The sequence below is a fragment of the Loxodonta africana genome, chromosome 1 (assembly GCF_030014295.1).
Source record: "Loxodonta africana isolate mLoxAfr1 chromosome 1, mLoxAfr1.hap2, whole genome shotgun sequence".
NCBI lineage: Eukaryota > Metazoa > Chordata > Mammalia > Proboscidea > Elephantidae > Loxodonta > Loxodonta africana.
In genome coordinates, this window is record NC_087342.1 from 30,999,863 (window position 1) to 31,024,196 (window position 24,334).

Sequence of the window (24,334 nt, forward strand, 5' to 3'; positions counted from 1 at the left end):
AGCATTTTCTTTTTTTTAAATTGAACTTTAGATGAAGATTTACAGAACAAACTATTTTCTTATTGAACAGGTAGTACACACATTGTTCTATGACATTGGTTCACAACCCCACAACATGTCAACACTCTCCCTTCTCAACCCTGGGTTCCCTATTACCAGCTTTTCTGTTCCCTCCTGCCTTGTGCGCCCCTTTAGTCTTGTTTCATTCCATGCCTGTTCAGTCTTTGGCTGAAGGATGAACCTCAGAAGTGACCTCATTACTGAGCTGAAAGTGTGTCCGGGGGCCATGCTCTCAGGGTTTCTCCAGTCAGTCTCTGTCAGGCCAGCAAGTCTGGTCTTTCCTTTTGAGTTAGAATTTTGTTCTACATTTTTCTCCAGCTCCATCTGGGACCCTCTATTGTGATCCCTGTCAGAACAGTCAGTGGTGGTAGCCGGGCACCATCTCATTGTACTGGACTCAGTCTGGTGGAGTAGATGTGGTCTGTTAGTCCTTTGGACTGATCTTTCCCTTGTATCTTTACTTCTCTTGATTTTTTCTTGCTCCCTCAGCAATCTCCCTGTAGCCTCTCCCACATTTGTTACTTCCTGTTTTATTGATTTGTGCCAGTAATGCCAGGGTGAGATGGTATCTCCCTGTGGTTTTAATTTGCATTTCTCTAATGGCTAGAGATAAGTGAGAGCATTTCCTCATGTGTCTGTTGGCCAGTTGAATGTCTTCTTTGGTGAAGGATCTGTTCATTTCCTTTGCTAATTTTTTAATTGGATTATTTGTCTTTTTGTTGTAGAGATGTTGGATTTTCTTGTAGATTTTAGAGATTAGACCTCTGTCTGATTTGTAACAGCCAAAACTTTTTTCCCAGTCTGTATGTTCTTTTTTTTGACTCTTTTGGTGAAGTCTTTTGATGAGCTAAGTGTTTAATTTTTAGAAGATCCCGGTTATCTAGCTTATCCTCTGGAGCTTGTGTGTTGTTGGTTGCCCTTTGTATCCTGTTAATGCTGTGTATTAGGGCCTCTAGCATTGACCCTATTTTTTCTTCTATGAACTTCATGGTTTTTGGCTTTATATTTAGGTCTTTCATTCATTTTCAGTTAGTTTTTGCACATGGTGTGAGGTATGGGTCCTGTTTCATTTTTTTGCAACTGGACATCCAGTTTTGCCAGCACCATTTGTTAAAAAGACTGCCTTTTCCCCATTTGATGGACTTTGGGCCCTTGTCGAAGATCAGGTGACCATAGGTGGGTGGATTTACATCTGGGTTCTCAATTCTGTTCTGTTGGTCAATGTATCTGTTGTTGTACCAGCACCAGGCTGTTTTGACTACCGTAGCTGTATAGTAGGTTCTGAGGTCAGGTAGTGCAAGTCCTCCTATTTTATTCTTTTTCTTCAATAGTGCTTTACTTATCCAGGGCTTCTTCCCTTTCCATATAAAGTTAATGATAAGTTTTTCCATCTCTTTAAAGGATGTTGTTGATATTTGGATTGGTACTTCATTGTATTTGTAAATTGCTTTAGGTAGAATTGTCATTTTCACAATGTTAAGTCTACCTATCCACGAGCATGGTATGTTTTTCCATTTATGTAGATCTCTTTTGGTTTCTTGCAGTAGCATCTTGTAGTTTTCTTTGTATAGATCTTTTATATCCCTGGTTAGATTTATTCCCAAGTATTTTATTTTTTTAGGGGCTATTATAAATGGTATTGTTTTCTTGATTTCCTTTTCATCGTTCTCTTTATTGATGTAGAGGAATCCAACTGATTTTTGTATGTTGCTCTTGAATCCTGCTACTCTGCTGAATCTTTCTATTAGTTCCAGTGGTTTTCTTGTGGAATCTTTTGGATTTTCTATGTACAGTATCATTTCATCTGCAAATAGTGACAGTTTAACTTCTCCATTACCAATTTGGATGCCCTTTATTTCTGTTTCTTGCCTTATTGCTGTAGCTAGGACATCCAGCACAACGTTAAATAGGAGTGGTGATAAAGGACATCCTTGTTCCTGCTCTCAAGGGTAATGTTTTCAGCCTCTCTCCGTTAAGAATGATGTTGGCTATTGGTTTTGCATAGATGCCCTTAATTATGTTGAGAAATTTTCCTTCTATACCTATTTTATTGAGAGTTTTTATCATGAATGGGTGTTGGACTTTGTCAAATGCCTTTTCTACGTCAATTGAGGTGATCATGTGATTCTTTTCTTTCTTTTTATTTATGTGATGGATTACGTTGATTGATTTTCTAATGTTGAACCATCCTTGCATACCTGGTATGAATCCGACTTGGTCGTGGTGTTTTGTTTTTTTTTTTTTTTGAGATGATGCTGAATTCTACTGGCTAGAATTTTGTTGAGAGTTTTTGCATCTATATTCATGAGAGATATTGGTCTGTAATTTTCTTTTTTGTGTGTATCTTTGCCTGGTTTTGGTATCAGGCTTACGCTGGCTTCATAGAATGAATTTGGAAGTATTGCTTCCTTTTCTATGTTCTGAATTAGCTTGAGTAGTACTGGTGTAAGCTCTTCTCCGAATGTTTGGTAGAATTCTCCAGTAAAGCCACCTGGGCCGGGGTTTTTTTTGTTGGGAATTTTTTTTTATTACCTCTTCAATTTCTGTTCAGATTTTCAACAGCATTTTGTGTTAGTTTGTGTAAGTAGTATGTTTCTAGGAATTTGGTCCATTTCCTCTAGGTTTTTCAAATTTGTTGGAGTATAGTTTTTCATGATACTCTGTTATGATCGTTTTTATCTCAGTTGGGTCTATTGTAACGTCTCCCATTTCATTTCTTATTTGGGTTATTTGCGTTCTCTCCTGTTTTTCTTTTGTCAGTTTCGCCAGTGGTTTGTCGATTTCGTTGATCTTTTCAATGAACGAACTTTTGGTTTTGTTGATTCTATTATTTTTCTATTCTCTGTTTCATTTATTTCTGCACTGATCGTTATTATTTTCTTTCTTCTGTTGGCTGTGGGCTTCTTTTGCTGTTGTTTTTGGTTTGTTCAAGTTGTGTAGCTAATGTTTTGATTTTGTCCCTTTCTTTTTTGATGTGTGCATCTATTGCTATAAATTGACCTCTGAGGATGGCCTTTACTGTGTCCCAAAGGTTTTGGTATGATGTGTTTTCATTCTCGTTTGATTCTAGGAATTTTTTGATTCTATCTCTGATTTCTTCTCTTACCCAGTGGTTTTTAAGCCGGGTGTTATACAGTTTCCATGTAATTGATTTTTTTTTCCTTACTCTTCCTGTTGTTAATTTCTACTTTGATGGCATGTGGTCAGAGAAGATACTTTGTATTATCTCAGTGTTTTGGATTTTGTTGAGGGTTGCTCTGTGGCCTAAGATGTCTATACTGGAGAATGTTTTCTGTTTTCAGTGCTGTCAGGGTTTGTTTTATGTATTTTGGAGTCCTGTCATTGGGTGTGTAGATGTTTACTATGGTTAAGTCTTCATGATGGATTGTCTCTTTAATCCCTTCTTTGTCTTTTATGGTGGATTTTGCTTTAAAGTCTTTTTTTTCTGAGATTAGTATTGCCACTCTACCGTTTTGTGGTAGTTATTTGCTTGATATATTTTTTCTATCCTTTGATTTTTAATAAATTTACATCTTTGTTTCTAAGGCATGTCTCTTGTAGACAGCATATTGATGGATCCTGTTTTTCCATCCATTCTGTCACTCTGTGTCTCTTTATGGGTGCATTTAGGGCATTTACATTCAGTGCAATTATTGGCAGGTGTGAGTTTATTGCTGTCGTTTTGTGGTGCTTTTTCTTGTGGTGCTAATGTTTTCTTTGTTCCTCTTACTCTCCTGTGGTGACTTCCTTTTGTTTGTGGATTTCTTTTGTTTTTGTAGATTTTGTTTTTACTGAGACTTTGTTTTTCTTTATTTTGATGAGTAGGTTTGTTCACTTTCTTTGTGGTTACCTTGAAATTTACCCTTATCTTCCTAGGTTTGAACCAGTGTGTTATTACTTGGTATCACCTTGCCTTCCTCCCCATTAGAAAGTTCTATACCTACACCGTTTATTCTTTCTTTTATTGTTCTGACATTGTTGTCATTTACAGATTAACCTCTCTGTTTCTCTGTTGCGATTCTTTTGGTTTTGGATACTCCTTGAGAGTTTATTTCCTATGTTGGTATCTGGCTGGTACAATTGTGCATCCTAGATTCAGGCTGTAGTCTGATGTTGTTTGTTCTCAGACCAAGGGACTCTGTTTAATAATTCTTGTAGGTTTGGTTTGGTTATTAGATATTTCCTTAATTCCTGATTATCTGGAAATGTCCTAATTTCACTATCATATTGGAATGAAAGTTTTTCAGGATATATTATTTGTGGTTGGCAGTGATTTTCTTTCAAGGTTTTATACATATTGTTCCATTGCCTTCTTGCCTGCATGGTTTCTGTTGAATAATCAGAGCTTAGTCTTAATTTTTAGTCTTATTGTTTCTCCTCTGTATGTGACTTTTTATTTTTCTTGAGCTGCTCGCAGGATTTTTTGTCTTTGGTTTTAGCTAGTGTGATTATGATATGCCTTGGTATTTTTTATTTTGGGGGTTTGTTGAGCCTCTTGGATGATCAGCTTTTCATTATTCATGATATTAGGGAAGTTTTCTATCAGCAATTCTTCAATTATTCTCTGTTTTCCATTTTCTCTCCCTGTACTCAAACTTCAGTCACTCGCAGATTTTTTGCTTTTGATTGTATTCCACGTAATTCTCAGGGTTTCCTCATTGTTCTGTGTTCTTTTTTCTGATTTTTTCTCAGAGTTGTATCTAAGTGTTTGTCTTCAATTTCACGATCTCGTCTTCCTGCTCCTCAGTCCTTCTTTGACACTGTCCATTTCTGAAATCTTGTTTATCTTTTGGATTTCTAATTGTTGTTTTTGTATATTTCTAGTTGTGAATTTATTTTGGTATTTTGTTCCTGTATTATTTTCCCGAATTCTTCCATTTTTTTTGTCTGTATTTTCCACGAACTTGTCTGCCTTTTCCATAAATTAATCTATTTTTTCCTCATTTTTGTCTGCTTTTTGGTTCAACTCTTGGACAGCTCTTGGACAGATTTGAATTCCCCATCAGGTAGTTCTAGTGCCTTTTCTACTGTTTGTTGGAAAGTCATCTAGTGTTTTATTTTAGACACCTACTGGAACCATCCTCTCCTGTTTTTTATGTTTTGATATTGTCTGCTGTCTTTGGGACATTCAGTAGTTATTTTTTTCATTTCTTGATTATAGATTTGTTTGTTTCATCCTGCTTTTTTTGGTTTATTTGGTTATGTCTGCGCAGGTAGGCTGTGTATTCTTTGTTGTTTGCTCATCTGTAGTCGTGATACTTTTCACCTCCTTGTCCTATGGGCAGGGCCAGTTACTCAACTATGGTGCAGCAGGGCAGGTCCAGCTGAAGGGGAGGGCCTGGGATGGGTTGTTTGTGGCGTGTAGTAGGGCTGACAGGGCAGGCCAGGAATCAGCACCAGGCAGATTCCAGTAGACTGTGCCCATGCTGCTCAGAGGTGTGATGTTCAGTGCACAGTGCAGGTAGGCAGGAAAGAGGGGGGATGTTGTGATGTATGGAGCTAGTATGGTATGGGAAAGGGGAAAGAGAAACAGGAGCCAAAAACAAACAAAGGGGAAAAAAAAAAGACAAAGGGAGCTTGCTATTGGAGCGGAGAGATGAGAACCCGAGAAATGGAGAGAAGTAAAAAGAAAAAAAAGAAGAAGATAAAAATTTGGAAAAGAAAAGGCCCCAGGGGTCCCACCAGTGTAAGACCTGGGAAGTCTCCCAGCTTGTGCAGTATAGCCTGGCTAGAGCGGGTGTAGATGTCACACAGCACCAGGTATTCAGGAGACAGGAAAAGAATGTAAATATAGACAGACAAGAACTGGGAAATGAAGAAAGACAGAAAGGGAAAAAGAAAGAAGAAAAAAATTCCCCCGGGGATCCCACCTACGTGGCTGTGCAGATTGGAGGAGTGGCTCCCAGGCTGTGCAGTGCAGCCTGGCTAGAAGGGGCTCCCAAGTGAGAAAGGAGAAAGAAAACAAACAAAACAGAACAAAGCAAAACAAAACAAGCAAAAAAAAAAAAAAGAAAAAAAAAAAGCCCCTGGGATCTGACCAGCGTATTGTCATGGGCCTCCAGTCAAGCAGAGCTTCACGGCCTTTCAAGAAGAAGCAAAGATGGCACACAGAGCCAGGTGTTCAAGAGAAAGGAGGAGGAGGTGGTGGGAGGCACAGAAGAAACCAAAAGAGATGGAAAGAAGCAACACTAGCTCAAGGACATAGCCAGTGTGGATGAGGCGAATCCAAGCGGCCCCGGGGCAGAAGTGGTTGCCTCCTGGCCGAGAGACTGTGGCTTGCTGGAAGCAGAGGAGGCCGAAGCGGGAGGGGAAAAAGGGTGGGGTTTAGGAAAGCATATATTGCTCATTACTGGGTGCTCTGTCTCCCTGCTGGGAACTTTGTGAAGCTGCTTTCCCGTACTCCTTGTCCACCGATCGGCGATGTGAGTGGGGCGAATCCAAGTGGCACGGACGCTGTACGTTCCCGCCGTCCGGGCCACTGCAGCCAGCCAGGAAGCTCGGAGGTAGGGCAGCGGGGAGAAGATGGGGGATGGGAAAGCATGTATCGCTGGTTACCGGGTGCTCTGTCTCCCACTGGGAACTTCATGAAGCTGCTTTCCCGTACTCCCTGTCCGCCGATCTGTGATGTGGGTGGGACAAATCCAAACGGCATGGATGCTGCACTTCCTGGCTGGCTGAGCCACCGCAGCCAGCCAGGAAGCTCAGAGGTAGAGCAGCAGAGAGAAGATGGGGTGTGGGAAAGCATGTATTGCTGGTTACTAGGTGCTCTGTCTCCTGCTGGGAGCTCCGTGAAGCTGCTTTCCCATGCTCCCTGTCAGCCCATCTCCAACAGGAGTCCAAGATGGCGAATCCTTGCTGCGTTAGCTGATAAAGAACCTCGGCACATATCTCTCCTCGCTCTCAGTTCTCTGCAGTTTCTTATTCCATTCGGTGTTTGGCCGAGTTCTTTATCTCTTTATTTGACACTTTGGGTTCCAGGAACATTGTTTGTCTCTGTTTTACTTAGTTTTTCGGGTCTTTGCTGTGGAGGGATGGTGTGGTGCTTCTGTGTATGGCTCCATGTTGGCCGAAAGTCAGTCAAAAGCCTTTCTGAAACTTTGGGGCTAAGATGAGACCACTTGGGGAGACCTGTTTTTATTCAGGAGCTCTGTTTTCTAAATAATATTATAAATACTGGGCAGCCTGTGTGTTGAAAGTTTCATAATTGGGTTTTCTCTCCTTAGGCATCAGCACCCAGTGGACAATGCTGGGCTCTTCTCCTGTATGACTTTCTCTTGGCTAACTCCTCTGGCCCGCATAGCCTACAAGAAGGGGGAGCTCTTAATGGAGGACGTGTGGCCTCTGTCCAAGCATGAGTCTTCCGATGTGAACTACAGAAGGTAGGCGTCTCCGATCCACCCTCTCCTACTACTGGATACGTAGGGCCTAAGCTAGGCATGTGGGTCCAGCAGTGTGAAGTCCACAGCTCAGTGTCCTTTTAAGATCTGAGCTATCCTGTGGAGGGAGGGACGCCTGGGGATGATTTTCTCTTTGCTCTTCTTGATCTCCTATATCCGCTTTAATCCTGTTTTAACCACGGGCTTTCTCTCTCTCTCTCAGCCCCGCTTCTCTTCCTGAGTCTGCAGGGAGATTATGTTGCTGCCTTGTGACAGAATACATTTTTGTGGTAGCTAAATGTCATGATTAAGCTCTAGTTTACAACCTATGTTTTACTGCAGGATCCTTCAGAAAGGGTTGGGGACCCTTGAGAAAGGAAGTTCTTATCCACAAACAAATTTTATTGAGAGACAGTTTTTCTGGGTGGAATAAAAGACCTTTGCTCTTACCCATTTCCAAATCCTGAGAGGCTCCCTATTTATCCAGAGTAAATACCCAGCTATCCAAGAAGGGCATTTGTTTCCAGGCCTGTGGAGGTGGTGACTGTGTATGTAATTTTAGAGAAGAGACTTGTATGAATGGCTTCAAAGCCTGGAGACCAAAAGCAATGGCAGGAGGGAAGCTAGGGCATGCCTTTTCACCTGTGGAGATGTATAATGGAGGACATATGCCCTTGTTAAGACTAGAGAGACTGTGGCAAGAAGAACTGAATGAAGTTGGGCCAGACGCTGCTTCCCTCCGGAGGGTTGTGTGGAACTTCTGTCGAACCAGGCTGATCCTGTCCATCGTGTGCCTGATGATCACGCAGCTGGCTGGCTTCAGTGGACCAGTAAGTTCTAACCATCCTTTCCGACAGTCTCCAGGGGCCCGGCCATGGCCAGCTCTAATACTCTTGTTTTGTTGCAGGGGTTTTGTGCTCACCTTTGGGCTAGTTAGCAGCCTTAGCGATGCCTCTGGGTCTGTTGAAAGGGAACAATTGACTTTGGAGTTTTGGTGGTTTGCCAACAGCTAGAAGGAGATTTTTAGAAGGAGAAGGGGGCCGCGTTGCCAGTGGAGAAATGGAACTGGCTTGCTTTCCCGGGGCGGAGGTGAAACTGAGCTGATTCTGGTTCTGAGCAGGATTGTGCTTCTTCCTGGTGTGTTGACGTGAGACGACAGTCTCGGTTGGGGACAGCTGCGTCTCAGCAGTGCCGTGAGTGGGCAAGAGCAGCGTTGTACGGCAAGGGTGGCAGGCTGGCTGTGGCCATGTACGGAATGACAGCGTGGCCCATGGAGGCAGAGTGACCGCATGTTGTTTGATGGTTCTGCGGCGAGTGAGCCCTGAAGAATTTAGAGGGCTGTTGAGGGTTTTAGAGCCTGACCTGAAGTCAGTTAAGTTTTGGTTTATAGTGTAAACTGTGTGGTGAGAGTGGGAGTGGCAGTGTGGTTTTTTTCCTAGTCTGTGCTGAAGCAGAGTAGGTAAGAGAGTCTTTGACATTCATGCTGCTTTCTGGGCACTTGTTTCTCACACCTGCTGTGCTGCCTCACACTCGAGACTTTGATTAAACCTGTTGTCTACACATTCGCCTTGAGGCATTGGAGCAGTAGCACAACTTACACTGTGCATTTTTCTTGTGTGGGTAAGCTGGAGGTACATGGTTTTGGTAAGTATATACCTAAGAGGCATGGTAATGAGGTTAAACTAATGTACAGGGTTTTATTTTTTGTTGTCTTTTTTTTTGTGTTTTTTCGAGGTTTGATGCCTTTTCAAAGTTTTTATCTTTTTTTCTGAAGCAGAGAACACTACTTACTTTTCTGGTATTGGGTTTCTATATTAATTGACTAACTAACATACTTTTATATAACTTTTAAGCAAGAGGGACCTTGTAACAGTGCTATGTAATGTTATGTTATTGTCCAAAATAGCAAATGTTTTCATAGGATCAGCTTCCCCCAAGAAGAGCTTCTGTCATTGTTTCACTACAGGGCTGGTGGCTGCTCTGATCATCCATAGAATTCTTTCAGCTGGGTAGCAAGGTAGAAGGCTTTCTTGATATGGTGATCAGGGGCTTTCTTGATTCCATTTGGTCAGTGCAAGAAATTCACTGACTCCTTCCTCCCTTCAAAAAAAGTCTATGGATTGTTGGGATTTTGATTTTTTTCTTGGGGAAAAAAAAAAGTTAGCTATGCATGTTCAGCTTGGTGGCTTTCCAGTCACTCCCTTGAGCATCTCCATATTCCTTACTGACTCTTTTAAGGTGCAATACACTGGGATACTAATCTCTAGGAAGTTCCTCTAGATTCCAGGGAAAGCTGAGAGCCTTCCTTTAACAGGAAAACAGCAGCATGCTTTTGCTTCTCTTGCCCTTGGGGGAAGAGCACCTTAAGGCCAGTGTTCTTTCATGAGATCCTGTCCTAGAACAATCACGAAGGCGATGAAAGCAATGAGCCTGTCCACAGTCTCTTTTTATTGATAAAAGCCTTAACAGTGTAACCAGTGCAGACTTTTTTTTTTTTTTGGGGAGCTCTGAATCTAATGAATTTCATCTTAACTGGAAATTGAAGAGCCAGTCTGGTTTAGAGATTAGTACTGGCAATGAATGATCATACCTTCTATCTCTGATTTGAATTTTTTAGAGGGACATCCATCTTAGATTTTTGCACATTTTCTCACCTGGCTTAGTCCGTTCTTACAGAAATGTACGAAAGGACGGAGACTCCCCAGAGATGGGCTCCCCAAAAATGGCATCAATTTTCTTATCCCTTCTCAGAACTCACTGAACTTTGGTAGCCATACCCACAACAAATGAAACACAATCAAGTTATTGTTTTGGTTTTTTGTTTGTTTTTTAAACTGTCCAGCTGAGGCTGAGCATTGAAGCATCAAAGTGATCCCAAGGTTGCTCTGATGCCAGAGGACCAAGCCCTCTGTTTAGGGCACCCAGGGGTCACGGTAACATTCACAGAGCACCAGAACGAATGGGTATGGTCCCGACCCAAGATGAGCAGCCAAATGGCTAAACTTGCAGAGAGGTGCTTTGGAACCTTCTTGGATTAAGACAGTTTTAAAGGACCAGGCCTGACCTCTGATTTGTGTGTAGAAAATTAGCACCTGCCTGTAGCTCTGCAAGAGAGGGCTGCCCCTGCGGTGCTCTCTCTTGGTGAATGCTAACTTTCCCAGAGGGCCTTTTGGGGAAAGGACAGTGAAAAGCCCTTTAGAGAGGTAAGTTTCCCACCCTTCCGACCTCTCTCCAGCTGCAGCTTGCTTGTGCTGTCAGGATCTGGATTTGGGGGGAGTCTCTGTAGTGGAACCAGTGACAGAAGCTGTTCTTTAGAATTTTCAGGATGGCTGTATTCTGCGGTCAGAATGAGAGAGTCAAGCTGGGCAGAATCTCTCGCCAAGAGTTCAGGTAAGGTAAAGTTTCTTCACTGGGAATGCATTCCACAGCCAGACAGATATGCTGACAGTCTCAAGTTTTCTCCCAGTTTGTTTACATTGAAATGGTTAAACTTGTAACTTTTTAAAAACTAAGTTTTGGTTGGATTTTTTATGCAAACCTCTTTTTTTTCCCCCCTTCTTTTCTTTCTCCCAGACAAAATGGTTTGAAATGTGATTGTTTTCTTAAAACCCTGTGTGTTGGAAATTCTTTAATCTGCTGTTTGCTCTTTCCCCCCTTTGAAAGTTTTACCTAGTATAAGCATTCATTCTGTTTGTCACCTCCCCGGCCTGCTCCTCCTGTCTGGGAGGGGCTAACGCCATTAACCCGTGCTGAAAAAATGGCACTATAAAGAAAGGTCTGGGAAGGAAGGAACCCAAACCAACAACCTGCTGTCCTTTCACGCCTTCCTTTGGAGACTGGTCCATCAGAGCCGTGGTGTGTGAGAAAATGCTTTACTGCACCTCCATCTTACTGAGTTGCTTCACGTGAGGAAAAGAGGGCTTTGACCCTGCCGTTCAGTGACTCAGTGCCACATTTTGGATTGCATACTGGAAAAGAAGCCAACCTTCTTGCTAGTAGACAACAACCCAGCTGCATACAGTTGTGACCCACACAATGGATACACACCTAAAAGTCTGAGGCGGGGGGAAAGGTGGAATGCGATAGTTCTTTAAGTCGGAAATCTGTTCAATCAGGTTATTTACTGGGACTTGACATAAATCTGATTGGTGGGGGTCTCCTAGAATCCAGTGGACATCTGGTATTACTTTACTCTCAGGAAAAAGGAGAATAGGCAAAGCAACCCAGAGAGAATCTGTGTTCTGGAATGCAGCGTTAGCTACCTCAGGACACTTGGCATCTGGCCACCAGTTTTGTCTGTCATTCAGCACTGGCTTACAGCTGCGGTAACCTTTGCTATACGGAACCGGGGTAGATGGGATGGATGGGTTTCTTACTGAGTTAATTTTTTTTTTTTTCCTTCCTTCAGGGTGGGGGATCAGTTTGGCTTTCTTTTGTTGTGGTTTGTTTTGTTTTATTTTTGGCGGAATCAATCTTAGCTGCAAGGACTTGCAAAGACTGTGAAGGATGCTGCAAGTTTTTCCTTGGGGGCTAGATTTTTGTATTCTGTCCGGAGCAGAGGCAACTCCTCACAGCCTAGCAAACCCCTAGAGCCAGTGATTTTAAACCGAGTACTTCTTTGGGGGGGGGGTTCCGTTTTGTTTTATTTTTTTTTATAATTCTCTTTCTTTTATACTACTTCTTTAGCTCGAGGTCTTTATTCCTAGAGAATATCGACTCCATTGCAGAATCGTTGCGACTCCAGGAACCCTAAACCGATTAAGTGCTCTCAGCTTGATGTACTACTTCGGACTCTGGAAATAGATGTTGGCTCTGTTCTGTATTTCCACTGTGTGTAGTTAAAACGGAGGCCAGATGACCTGTTAGATGGCCGGCCGTGTATAACTCGACTCTGTACGATTCCATTGTATGTTAACCACAATGCTCCTGCTCTTGTATAGTGTTTGTGAGATGCTCTTTGAAGATGGTATTTTATTTTTTTGATTTTCAATAAAACTACGTTACCGCCCACCTCCTGGTATTTAATGCTGTTGCTGAATGTGCCTTGTGTGAGTGTCTGCCCTGGCGTTGCAGGACCTCAGAGCTGGAGGTGCCACTTGGTGGTTCTTGGGGGCTGGCTGCCTCCCCTCTCTGCAGGTGGTGGTAGACCTATGAGGTAACATGTTTTTGTTTTGGGGAGGGAGCGGGGGGTGGGGTGGGCCCATGGGGAGGGTGTCTGTATTCCTGATAGTCTGCTTTGTTTGCTGTCTTCTGTGCCATTAAACTGCCGATGTTTATTTTCAGGAATATTTTGCAAATGCACTTCTCACCCTTCCCCAGTACAACTGTAGGTACACTGTTCGTTTTTCTCAAATAAGCACGTTTGAAACGATCTGAAAAAAAAAGGTCTTAATTTCACTTAAAGAAATGTATCAGTGTGTGGACATACCGAAATATGTCAGATATAGACTTTTGATGACCAAGCGTTTAAAATTAACCTCAGCTCACGGACAGGTTTATGTTACGTTAGAAAGAGTCATGGTCTTGACAGTGTCCTTCAGGAATAGAGGCTCAGATAAGCCCCACCTCCTGCGAAATGCCCTAAGTAAACCACAGCAGGCAGGTTGTCAGTACTGTCTGGTCCTCCAAGGAGGCTTTGCTTGCACGCTTATCACTGTACAGTGGAGCGGCCTGCTCTTTCTAACTTAACACAAAACTGTGGCGCTGTGTGTGGGTGCTGTGGAGATGTTGACAGTGGTGTGTGTTTCTCCCTGTAGGCCTTCGTGGTGAAACACCTCTTGGAGTACACCCAGGCAACAGAATCTAACCTGCGGTACAGCTTGCTGTTAGTCCTGGGCCTCTTTCTGACAGAAATTGTGCGGTCTTGGTCGCTTGCTCTGACCTGGGCGTTGAATTACCGAACTGGTGTCCGTTTGCGGGGGGCCATCCTAACCATGGCATTTAAGAAGATCCTTAAGTTAAAGAACATTAAAGAGAAGTCTGTGGGAGAGGTGAGTGAGGGAGGAATGTTTGCTTTAGAGCAAAAAGCAAGTTGCCAGCTTGAGCTCTTTCTTTCCTTTGGTGGGTGGGAGGGCCCTGCTTTGTCCTTCATCCTCTTGAGACAAGTGACCTGCATCCTTGCAGGGCCGACTCACTGCGTTTTGTGTCCTGCAGCTCATCAACATTTGCTCCAACGATGGGCAGAGGATGTTTGAAGCAGCCGCTGTTGGCAGCTTGCTGGCTGGAGGACCTGTTGTTGCCATCTTAGGCATGATTTATAATGTAATTATTCTGGGACCAACAGGCTTCCTGGGATCAGCTGTTTTTATCCTCTTTTATCCAGCAATGGTAAGTAAGCCTCCTGTCTTTATCTTGGCAGCTTCTCTTGGGAGATGAGTTCCTTCCATTGAGTTCTAGTAGGCATCACTGAGGTATCACATCTCTGATTGGAAATTTCCTCAAAGCAGGTACCAGGTTTGGAAAAGTCTGGAAAGAGGACTCAGTGCTCAGTTCATACAGGCAGAAGTTTGACTTGAGAGGAAGTGAGTAAATAAAAGCGGTGGCTCCTAATGAGATGAAAAAAGAGAGTCCACATGAGGGAGAAGGCCACCAAGTACTCCCAAGTAGCACAGGAGTGTTTGAGTTACTCCATCTTGATATTATTATTTTTTAATTTTTTTTTTATCATACTTTAGATGAAGGTTTACAGAGCAAACTAGTTTCTCATTAAACAGTTAATACACATATTGTTTTGTGACATTGGCTGCTAACCCATGACATGTCAGTACTCTCCCTTCTCGACCTTGGGTTCCCCATTACCAGCTTTCCTGTCCCCTCCTGCCTTTTCGTCCTTGCCCCTGGGCTTGTGTTCCTGTTTAGTGTTGTTTTGTTTTATGGCGCTGTCTGATCTTTGGCTGAAGGGTAAACCTCAGAAGGGGCTTCATTACTGAGTTATAATGGTGCCCAAGGGCCTACTCTTGGGGTTTTTCCAGTCTTTGTCCAACAAGTAAGTCTAGTTTTTTTTTTTTTTAAGTTAGAATTTTGTTCTACATTTTTCTCCAGCCCTGTCCAGGATCCTCTATTGTGATCCCTGTCAGAAGAGTCGGTGGTGATAGCTGGGCACCACCTAGTTGTGCTGGACTCAGTCTAGTGGAGGTTGTGGTAGTTGTGGTCCATTAGTCCTTTGGGCTAATCTTTCCCTTGTGCCTTTGGTTTTCTTCATTGAGTTACTCTGTCTCGAGTTGATGATGCTAACCAATATGGCCCTGCCGCATCCCCTTTGGGAACACTCAATATCTGCAATTAATATGACAACAAACATTTATTTGTTTTAATTACCTTACAAGGGGTTTTGAATTAAATAATCTTTGACTATTTCGGTTACTGGGTTTTTGACTTTTTATTAAAAAAGCAGCACAATTTTATTTAAAAAAAAAAAAAAAACAGCACGGTTACATGAAACCTGGCCTGACCCAGAAAACAGGATTATATGCTCAATTTATTTAGAGTAACCAATGTATTTCCTAGAAAGGCTAGGCAGTTCATAAGTCTGAATGAGCTCTAATTTGGCAGGACTTCGCTTTTCTTTTCAGATGTTTGCATCACGGCTCACTGCATATTTCAGGAGAAAATGCGTGGCCGCCACAGATGATCGTGTCCAGAAGATGAATGAAGTCCTCACCTACATTAAGTTTATTAAAATGTATGCCTGGGTCAAAGCATTTTCTCAGAGCGTTCAAAGTGAGTGTCAAGATTTCATATGTGCATGCGGTGAAGGTCTTGGGATTCTTTGGGTCCGATCATCCATCCACACATTTTGATTTCTGGGCACATTAGATCCTAGGAATCCTAATGTCCTGGGATCATAATATCATAGAATGTTTGATTTCTGGGCACATTAGATCCTAGGAATCCTAATGTCCTGGGATCATAATATCATAGAATGTTTGATTTCTGGGCACATTAGATCCTAGGAATCCTAATGTCATGGGATCATAATATCATAGAATATTTACATTGAAAGGGAACTTAGAGATTTGAACCCATATCCTCTTTTCACAAATGACCTAAGACAGTCCCGAGATAACACAACTTAGGAGTAGTTCATTAGGTTTCAAAACCCTAACTATCTATGCTGTAATTCTGCCCATGATTTTCCAGTCCAGCTGCAAGGACATCACAGAACATGGTATCAAATGACTCAAGGGGGTCAACCTCTGCCCCCAGTCCTCCATGGTTGTGTTGCCCCCAGTCCTCCATGGTTATGTTGCCCCCAGTCCTCCATGGTTGTGTTGCCCCCAGTCCTCCATGGTTGTGTTGCCCCCAGTCCTCCATGGTTGTGTATGCACAAAAGGTAGTTCTGTCGCCTGACTGGGCTGTGTGCTGGAAGAAGCGCCAGACAGTTGGACCGTGGTCCCAGCTCTGCTGCCCATTAGGGGCTGTTGTTCGTTTGCTTAAGTAACTGATTTCCGCTGAGTCACGAGGCTCTCAGTACCTGGCCCTGTTCTGATGAGTAAATTTGATGCAGATGTAGACATGTCAAATGTGTAAGCGCCACAAAACCGGCAGGAATAACTAGCATGGATTGGACATTTGAAAAGATCTCAATAAAGATGGGCCTGAAAAAAAGGTAAAGTTTAGATTAAGAAGGGCGTATTTAAAGGAACTTTAGAGTTAAAAAAAAATATTTAAAAAAATACATATATACTTTTTACCTTAACCATAGAACCAAACCCACTGCCGTCGAGTTGATTCTGACTCACAGTGACCCTGAAGGACACAGTGGAACTGCCCCATAGGATTTCCAAGGCTGTAAACCTTTACAGAAGCAGACTGCCATAGCTTTCTCTTGCGGAGCAGCTGGTGGGTTTGAACCACCAAGCTTTTGGTTAGCAGCCGAGGCCTTAACCACTGTTCCACCAGGGCTCTTTCATTTGACCTTAATTTAGATAAAAAACATCTCGGCTGTTAATTGACCGTAACCTCATAGTGAGCCAACCAGATACATTGCCGTTAAAAAGTTCATGCACAGAATGTGGAAAACAGCCAAGTGTCCATCAGCAGATGAATGGATAAACAAAATGTGGTATGTCTATGCAGTGGAATATTAGCCAGCCCTTAAAAGGAATGAAGTTCTGATACATGCTATGACATGAATGATCTTTGAAAACAAACCCATTGCCGTCGGGTTGATTCTGACTTACAGTGACCCTATAGGACAGAGTAAAGCTGCCCCATAGGGTTTCCAAGGAGCATCTGGTGGGTTCAAACTGCTGTCCTTTTGGTTTGCAGCCATAGCTCTTAATCCCTGTGCCACCAGGGCTCCTCAAAAACATTAGGCTAGGTGAAATAAGTCAGACACAGAAGGAAAAATATCGCATGGTTCCATTCATATGATAGATCCTAGAACAAGCTGATTCATGGAGGCTACCAGGGGCCGGGGGGAGAGTTTTTGTTTAACGGATACGGAATTTCTGTCTGGAGTGACGACAAAGTTTTGAAACTAGATGGAGGTAATGGTTGCACAACTTTGCGAACATAATTCAAGCCACTGAAATGTATACTTAAAAATGGTTCAAGTGGTAAATGTTATATGTATTTTACCATGATAAAACTAAAGAAACAAGTTATTGCAACCTGAGGTTGCATAGAAATACAATATTTGGATCAAGGATGCTGTTTCTGTTTCCCTGCTTGTTTTGCTGATTAAACCTTCAGGAGCATCATGTCCAGTTTTAGGCTGTTTGTCAGGGCTGTGGAGCTTAGGTTGTTTGTCAAGGCTTTGGAGGTAAGGCTGTTTGTCAAGGCTGTGGAGTTAAGGCTGTTTGTCAGGGCTGTGGACCTAAGACTGTTTGTCAGGGCTGTGGAGCTAAGGCTGTTTGTCAGGGCCGTGGAGCTAAGACTGTCAGGGCTGTGGAGCTAAGGCTGTTTGTCAGGGCTGTGGAGCTAAGGCTGTTTGTCAGGGCCATGGAGCTAATGCTGTTTGTCAGGGCTGTGGAGCTAAGACTGTCAGGGCCGTGGAGCTAAGACTGTCAGGGCCATGGAGCTAAGACTGTCAGGGCCATGGAGCTAAGACTGTCAGGGCCGTGGAGCTAAGGCACATCCGGAGGGAGTGACCTGCAGATGTCCAGGCGTGCATAAGGCTGCTTCCGAGGGAGTGACTGAGTTGCCGCTATGGTGGAACAGATGGTTGCTAAATGGGCTTTTGCCAAGAGTGCTGTTGACAGGGTGACTGCGGATGGTCCCTTCTGGCTCTCAGAGTCTGTAGTTTTATGACCTCTCTGAGATTCTACTCATCCTTCAGCCCCTGACTTTGGCATCTTTACCTGTGTGTGTAAATTTGAAAAGAGTATCCTTGCTCCTTGTAGACATGAATGTGTAGGATGCATTTTAAATCAATGAGTTCGTTTTTATATATATATATATATATATATATATATGACTTAGAAACTAGCTCTGAAGAGAGTTCCCAGTGTCCTGGGCAGTGGCAGTACACGCAAGGGCAGTGCATAGCCTCTCAGAAGAATTACTTTTAGGTTTAAAAATGTGTTGGAAAATACCTCCCCATGTTAATGGTTGTGCCTCCCACTTCATGGTGTTTAGTACTCTGTTGTTGCTGTTAGTAAGGGTGTCAGGTTTGCAAATGTTTAACATCGTTCTGCCTACTGAAATTGTATTTCACCCACCTTTTCCCAAACACCCTTACCGCTTTTTGTGTGAAAGCCTCCACCCTGGTGCCATCCTACAGTAGATGTTCCAGGAAACGCGAGCTCCTCCTTTGTCCTCCGTTGCTCTTGTGTAGTCTATCCTAGAATCCCCCAGGTGGAAAATAAGCAACAACCAGGTAAACAAACAAACTGCCAATTGTAGTTAGAATCAATGTGCTTTAATAAAAAAAAAAATTGCGAGAGTAATTAGAAAGAGTCAAATGACCATTGTGTTGATATGGAGTGACCGCTTTTTGTTAGTGTCTGCCTTGATTCATTTAAAGCCCCAGGCTTGTGTACTTCTTTCATGTGTGTATTTCATGTTAGTGTGTATTTCTTTCATGGTAGTCGTTAATAGTCATATTGCCCTGGTTTTTGCATCACAGGTGTTCAAGGGTTGTTTTAGAACTTCTCTGTGGCTGAAGACCTACAGAGTCCTCTTTGGTGGCAAGAGCAGCAATGTCCCAACGTTTCATTTGACTTGCTTTGAAATTGTCTTGCTTTTTGTTCTTAGAAATCCGGGAGGAGGAGCGTCGGATACTGGAAAAGGCTGGGTACTTTCAGAGCATCACTGTTGGTGTGGCTCCCATAGTGGTGGTGATCGCCAGTGTGGTGACCTTCTCAGTCCACATGACCCTTGGCTTCGATCTGACGGCAGCACAGGTCAGTGAGTCCTCAGGGCTGGGGTATGTGTTAGAAATACCACTCACGGAGATGCCCTGTCTGTCCTCTTCGCAATGAATTTGGAGGTTCCCCCAAGAATTAGAAGGGTTTTTTTTTTTTTTTTTTCATTCATGTGATTGAGCCAAAGAATGGAAGAGTGGGATTCAGTCCTTATGTACAAACAGTGTACAAATTGTTTTTAGTCAGAGTTTAGATTTGATTCCGGAAATACAGATCACCTTTCAGTTTAGATTTACTAAGAATTTTAATCGAAGGTCTCATATAAACTCTGGAAGCCCTCGTGGCACAGTGGTTAAGAGCTTGACTGCTAACCAAAAGGTCAGCAGTTTGAATCCACCAGCCACCCCCGGAAACCCTATGGGACAGTTCTACTCTGTCCTATACAGTCGCTGTGAGTTGGAATTGACAGCGATGGGTTTTGTGTTTTTAGCCTAATCAGACTCAATTTCCTCCTTTTTCCTTATTTCCAGGCTTTCACAGTGGTGACTGTCTTCAATTCCATGACTTTTGCTTTGAAAGTGACACCGTTCTCAGTAAAATCCCTCTCGGAAGCATCTATTGCTATTGATAGATTTAAGGTAAGTGGCTCCTTCCCCCTCCCCAGTGTCAGGAGTGTCCCTAGCAGAACTCATCCTGCCTCTGTCCCAGTGGCCCCCTCAAGACTGGCTGCCCTTTGGTTTGTTTGCCCTTAAACTTTCGGCAAGTTGGTGAGAAAAAGAGGGCAGTGGAGGAGGCGGAATTAAGGAACAAGCCTGGTTACCTTTTTAATAAATATACACGTTTACCCTTGGTAGATGGCCTGGGTCTGGGCTCCCAGGGGTTCAGTGGTCCCCACTAGTGGCAGCCTCTTCAGCCTGGGTCTGATGTGGACACACATCTGAACTTACTGGCCCTTTACGTGCTTTGAACCTAGCTGATCAGAACTATCAGGTGACTATCAGCTTCCCCTCCCCTTGATCTCTGTGACTGTCATTTGATTGGTCTCTATGCTAAGTCCTTTTTGACACTTTCTTTTTCCTGCCCTGTGGTTGCCACTCATGATGCAGTGACATGGGGATAGTCATAAATCTAGATCTTGTTGAGGAGTGCAGTTAAGTAAGTATCAGTTTTTTTTTTTTCTTTGCAGGTGGTTAGTTGATTATATACCTCCAGAAAAACACAAATCCGTGATACAAGAGGGAGATATATTTGGGAGGGTGGAGGGAGACAGATATTTAAAAAATGGTTAATACTTTAAAAAAAAAAAACAAAATGACAAAGGAGCACTACCTGTGTGGGCCGGAATTTCCACTGCTCAGATTTGCTTCTGCTAACCCTTCTTTCTTTAGCCAACAAAACCAAGACAAAAGCACTTTGGTCACCTGCAGCTTTGAAACTCAGGTGTTTGAGGGATTAATGTCATCACCTTAGAAATTCAGAAAAAAACGAATTGGGTTTTCCTTTTAAGATGAATGGAGAATCGCTTCCGGGAATTTATTTACATTCTGCTTGTGTTACCTTGGAGCCCTGGTGGCACAGTGCTTTAAGCGTTTGGCTGCTAACCAAAATGTCAGCAGTTCAAATCCACCAGCTGCTCCTTGGAAACCCTATAGGGCAGTTCTACTCTGTCCTGTAGTGTCTCTATAAGTTGGAATCGACTTGACGGCAATGAGTTTGGTGTTTTGTTTTGTTTTTGTTTACAGTTCGCCAGTTGAATTTTGGTCAAGAAAGTTAATCAATAATCTTCCATACCCACCACCCCCCTCCCGTCCCCTAAGTTCCTGGCTGCTAGGAGGCCAAGAACCAGAGTCATTTGAAAAGAAATGCTAATTGGAATCAAAGCTTTGTTCTGACTCTCAGTATCCTGTTGTAGAAGTAAGAAAGCGTGAGTCCCCTCCACCCCCTGGTGTTAGCCTGTTTGTTTCTCTGTCCTTGTTAGTGAATGGAGTTGGTGTTTTGGATGAAACAGTAAGAGTGAATAGTATAGGTCTGTTCTGTCTTGTTTCTTGAGGATGCTTCGCTTCACTTCTCAGAACAGTCTTGAGGACTTGTTCTAGCAGGTGAACAGTTCACATCATAGCTCCTCCATCCAGGGAGCTTCAGAGGTAACAACAGAAGAAAAATCACCCAAGGCTCTATTACACGCCCCATGAGACTTCACGCCCTTTCTATCATATTCCTCTTGGCACCCTTTTTTTTTTTAAAGTAGGTGCTTAGCCCAACACAACAAGTGTTATCACTCAGTCCTTCCCCAACTCTAAGCATTTGTTCTCATTATCTTTAGGTGTTTATTAACTAGAATTATATTGGCTTTGTTAGATTTTGGGGGGACTGTTTATTATGAAGGTTTCTGAGTTCATTAAAAGCAATCGGCCTCAGTCCTGGGGGATCATCTAAGGAAAGATAGCCTTTTGGGGGAGGAAAAAAACCATCCTCAAGATTGTATGTCCTAGGAGGTGGGTGAGAGACTAACAAGGATAGGGAATTGCTTCTTTGATTTATTTTACGGACCTTGAAATTCAGTGAAAATGCTGTGGAACCTCACATTTTACCCCTTGCCGTCTCGTTGTGTGCAAGTTCCTTTCTGTTTTTTAACTGGAGTTGGGGATCTGACAGATAACGCAAGTAAAGTCTTTCTTCTATTTGACCTACCCTGGAAGTGTGTCTTGCAGAAGAACTTGATGCTTCCTGTAGTATCTTATGGATCAAGGGTAGAAAAGGGAATATAAAATTACTAAGAAGATGATAACCTGCAGATGGGCAGTAAGAAGCTACGTCTAACGCAGAGTTGCCCAATTTAGCAAACAAAAGCACAGGATGCCCAGTTAAATCCCTTGTGGGACATGCTTATACTAAAGAGTCACTCATTTATCTGGAATTCAGATTTAACTGGGCCTCCTGTATTTTACCTGTCAACCCTTGTCTGCTCAGCAAATCCATTCTGATTTGATTCTTCTGGTGAATGAGTGGAGCGTTTGGATCACCAGTGTCCTGTAGTAAAAGTTGAGGTTGATGGCCAATGGACCTCCAAGATTCTATTGTCCTGGCACGTGCAAATCCACGTAGATATAAATTCAAGTGTTTTGGGGCCTTGTCTGCCTCAGCATCTCAGGGCAGTGCTACCTGAAGCTAAAATCCTTCTGGGAGGAGTGCAGGGCTGTAGGGAGCCAGTGAGAAGGAAACGTGGGGAAAGAGCCTTGCAAACTAGTAGGCATGAGCACATTTTTTAAGGGTGTTGAGAACTAGAAGATCTCGGTCCTTTTACTGATGCTTTAAGGGGGAGAGAAATGATGGGAACCCTGTCGGGATATGGTTTTACTCTGTGATATACACATCGCCGTTGAGTCGATTCTGACTCACAGAGTAGAACTACCCGACAGGGTTTCCAAGGAGCACCTGGTGGATTTGAACTGCCAGCCTTTTGGTTAGCAGCTGTAGCTCTTAACCATTACACCACCAGTGTTTCCATAGACTCTGTGAAGGTGGTCAAAATATTTGGCATGTTATTCTCAGCTCAGTCTCCCAGGAGGGCTCAGAGCAAATGAAACCAACAACTGTTTTCAAAAGCAGGAACTAAACCTAGGGTTTATCAGTAGTGGAGATTATCTAGGAAACTGAGAAATATGCCACTTCTGAGAAGTCTGAGGATTAGGAATGGATAGGATGTGGTGACTTAATTGAGGAAAAGAGCAAGCTTAGAAATGTAGAATCCAGGAGGTAGGGCTTGCTCTTAGGGAAAAAAAAGGGATTATTTTTTCTTGTTCATAATTACATTTAATAGCACCTGAAAACTTTAGAATAATTGGAGGTTCTTGGTAAATAAGCAAGAAAATCCTGACTTTCTAATCGAGGTGGTACAGTGGTTAAGAGCTCAGCTGATAACTAAAAGGTTTGAATCCACCAACCACTTTTTGGAAAGCCTATGAGATCACTGAGTCGGAATTGACTCGACAGCAATGAGTTAATGTTGTTTACAATTTTGTATTAAAAAAAATTTTTTTTTTAAATCATCTTGAGATACCATCTGGGATAGCAGTGTGTGGAGAAGATCACTAGTTGGAGAGAGCTGTTAGATGTGGGTTCAAAGTCTTCATGGGAGAGTTGTGGGCTGTGATTTGTTGTGGCTGACATTTCAGAGCTGATTTTAGAAATACTTACCTCTTCAAGCGTTCCATGTTTTGTCCCCTGACATAACTCAGCAGGGCTCTAGGAGTGAGTGGGAGGAAACAGTCTTGTTCTCTTCCTGAGGGATGTTTCTCAGGGAGATACCATTCACTCTTACACAAGTTGGTTCCCATGGTGGTTTGAATTCTCACAAGTTCCAAGGCAGGACTTTGAAGGCGTGAGGATTTGTTGGAAAGGTGTACTCTAGTGTAGATAAAACCTTAGATACTCTTTTTGAATCCTAGCTCATCCTAGCAATCTAAGCCTGGTTACATTTCAGGTCAGCCTCTCCCCAACCCAGACACATACTGTAGTGTGGGTGAGGGATGTGGACAGGCTTTGGGGTTCTGCAGGAGTGGCCTGGAAGGAAAACGGGGTGATGAGGGTCTGCAGGAGCTCAGCATGCCATGTTTTTTTACCCCCTGCTACTCAGCAACTCAGAAGTGGAAATAGGGGCCATGTACCATTAGTTCAGCATCCATTGGCCCATTTTAGGCTGGTAACCCAACCGAAAAAAACCCAGTGCGTAGGAAAGGAAATATAATTGAGTGTGTAGTTTGTAGTGTGGAGTGTTGGGCATGTGTTGACAAGGCCCCTGTAGTCGATGGGCCTGAGGCCAGGCTGCACTAATGTCCTCCCTTTTGCCCTTCAGCTTCCTTCCACTGTATAGCCTGATGTGTTTTGCTTCGTGAGTGTACGCCCTAGGCTTGTCTTCCCTGGTCTTGATCCAGTGTCTCATCTTTGCACCTCTCTCACAACTCCTATCAGAGTTTGTTTCTAATGGAAGAGGTTCACATGATAAAGAAAAAACCAGCCAGCCCTCACATCAAGATAGAGATGAAAAATGCCACCTTGGCATGGGACTCCTCCCACTCCAGTATCCTCAACTCGCCCAAGCTGACCCCCAAAGTGAAAAAAGACAAGAGGGCCGCCAGGGCCAAGAAAGAGAAGGTGAGGCAGCTGCAGCGCATCGAACACCAGGCAGTGCTGGCGGAGCAGAAGGGCCACCTCCTGCTGGATAGTGAGGAACGGCCGAGTCCTGAGGAGGAAGAGGGCAGGCACATCCACCTGGGCTACCTCCGCTTACAGAGGACTCTGTACAACATCGACCTGGACGTCGAAGAGGTAATGTGTCCCCTGCACCCCAGCCTCACCCCGTCTACTGTGCTCCCCCACCCTGATCCTGCACCCTCGTGGTGAGACTAGGCAGGTGCTGACCTTTTTCCCAGAGTTCCTTGGGACCATGAGTGATATTGAACTCCACAGCCAATCTGGCCAGCTGCAACTCTAAAAGGAGTAGTTAAGCATTTAACAAGGGAAATTAATAGACTGATCTCACGGGGTGCTCATTTGACAAGCAGGGAAATGAAGCATTTGAGAGAGGTT

At 43.3% G+C, this 24,334-nt stretch overlaps 1 protein-coding gene across 5 annotated transcripts in view; it reads left to right on the top strand.

Annotated features, from left to right (window-relative positions):
- Positions 1 to 24,334, top strand: part of ABCC5 (ATP binding cassette subfamily C member 5) — a 120,050-nt gene that overhangs the window by 24,795 nt on the left and 70,921 nt on the right. For 4 of the 5 annotated variants that reach the window (XM_064279328.1, XM_064279339.1, XM_003412881.4 and 1 more), the window contains 8 exons: positions 7,284 to 7,439; positions 8,119 to 8,266; positions 13,193 to 13,426; positions 13,590 to 13,763; positions 15,008 to 15,155; positions 18,636 to 18,784; positions 19,276 to 19,383; positions 23,717 to 24,073. In XM_064279328.1, the coding sequence (XP_064135398.1) occupies positions 7,284 to 7,439; positions 8,119 to 8,266; positions 13,193 to 13,426; positions 13,590 to 13,763; positions 15,008 to 15,155; positions 18,636 to 18,784; positions 19,276 to 19,383; positions 23,717 to 24,073 (1,474 nt within the window). Of the gene's footprint in view, positions 1 to 7,283; positions 7,440 to 8,118; positions 8,267 to 10,751; positions 12,447 to 13,192; positions 13,427 to 13,589; positions 13,764 to 15,007; positions 15,156 to 18,635; positions 18,785 to 19,275; positions 19,384 to 23,716; positions 24,074 to 24,334 lie in introns of those variants that run through there. The other variant, XM_010592811.3, reaches the window with a different exon arrangement.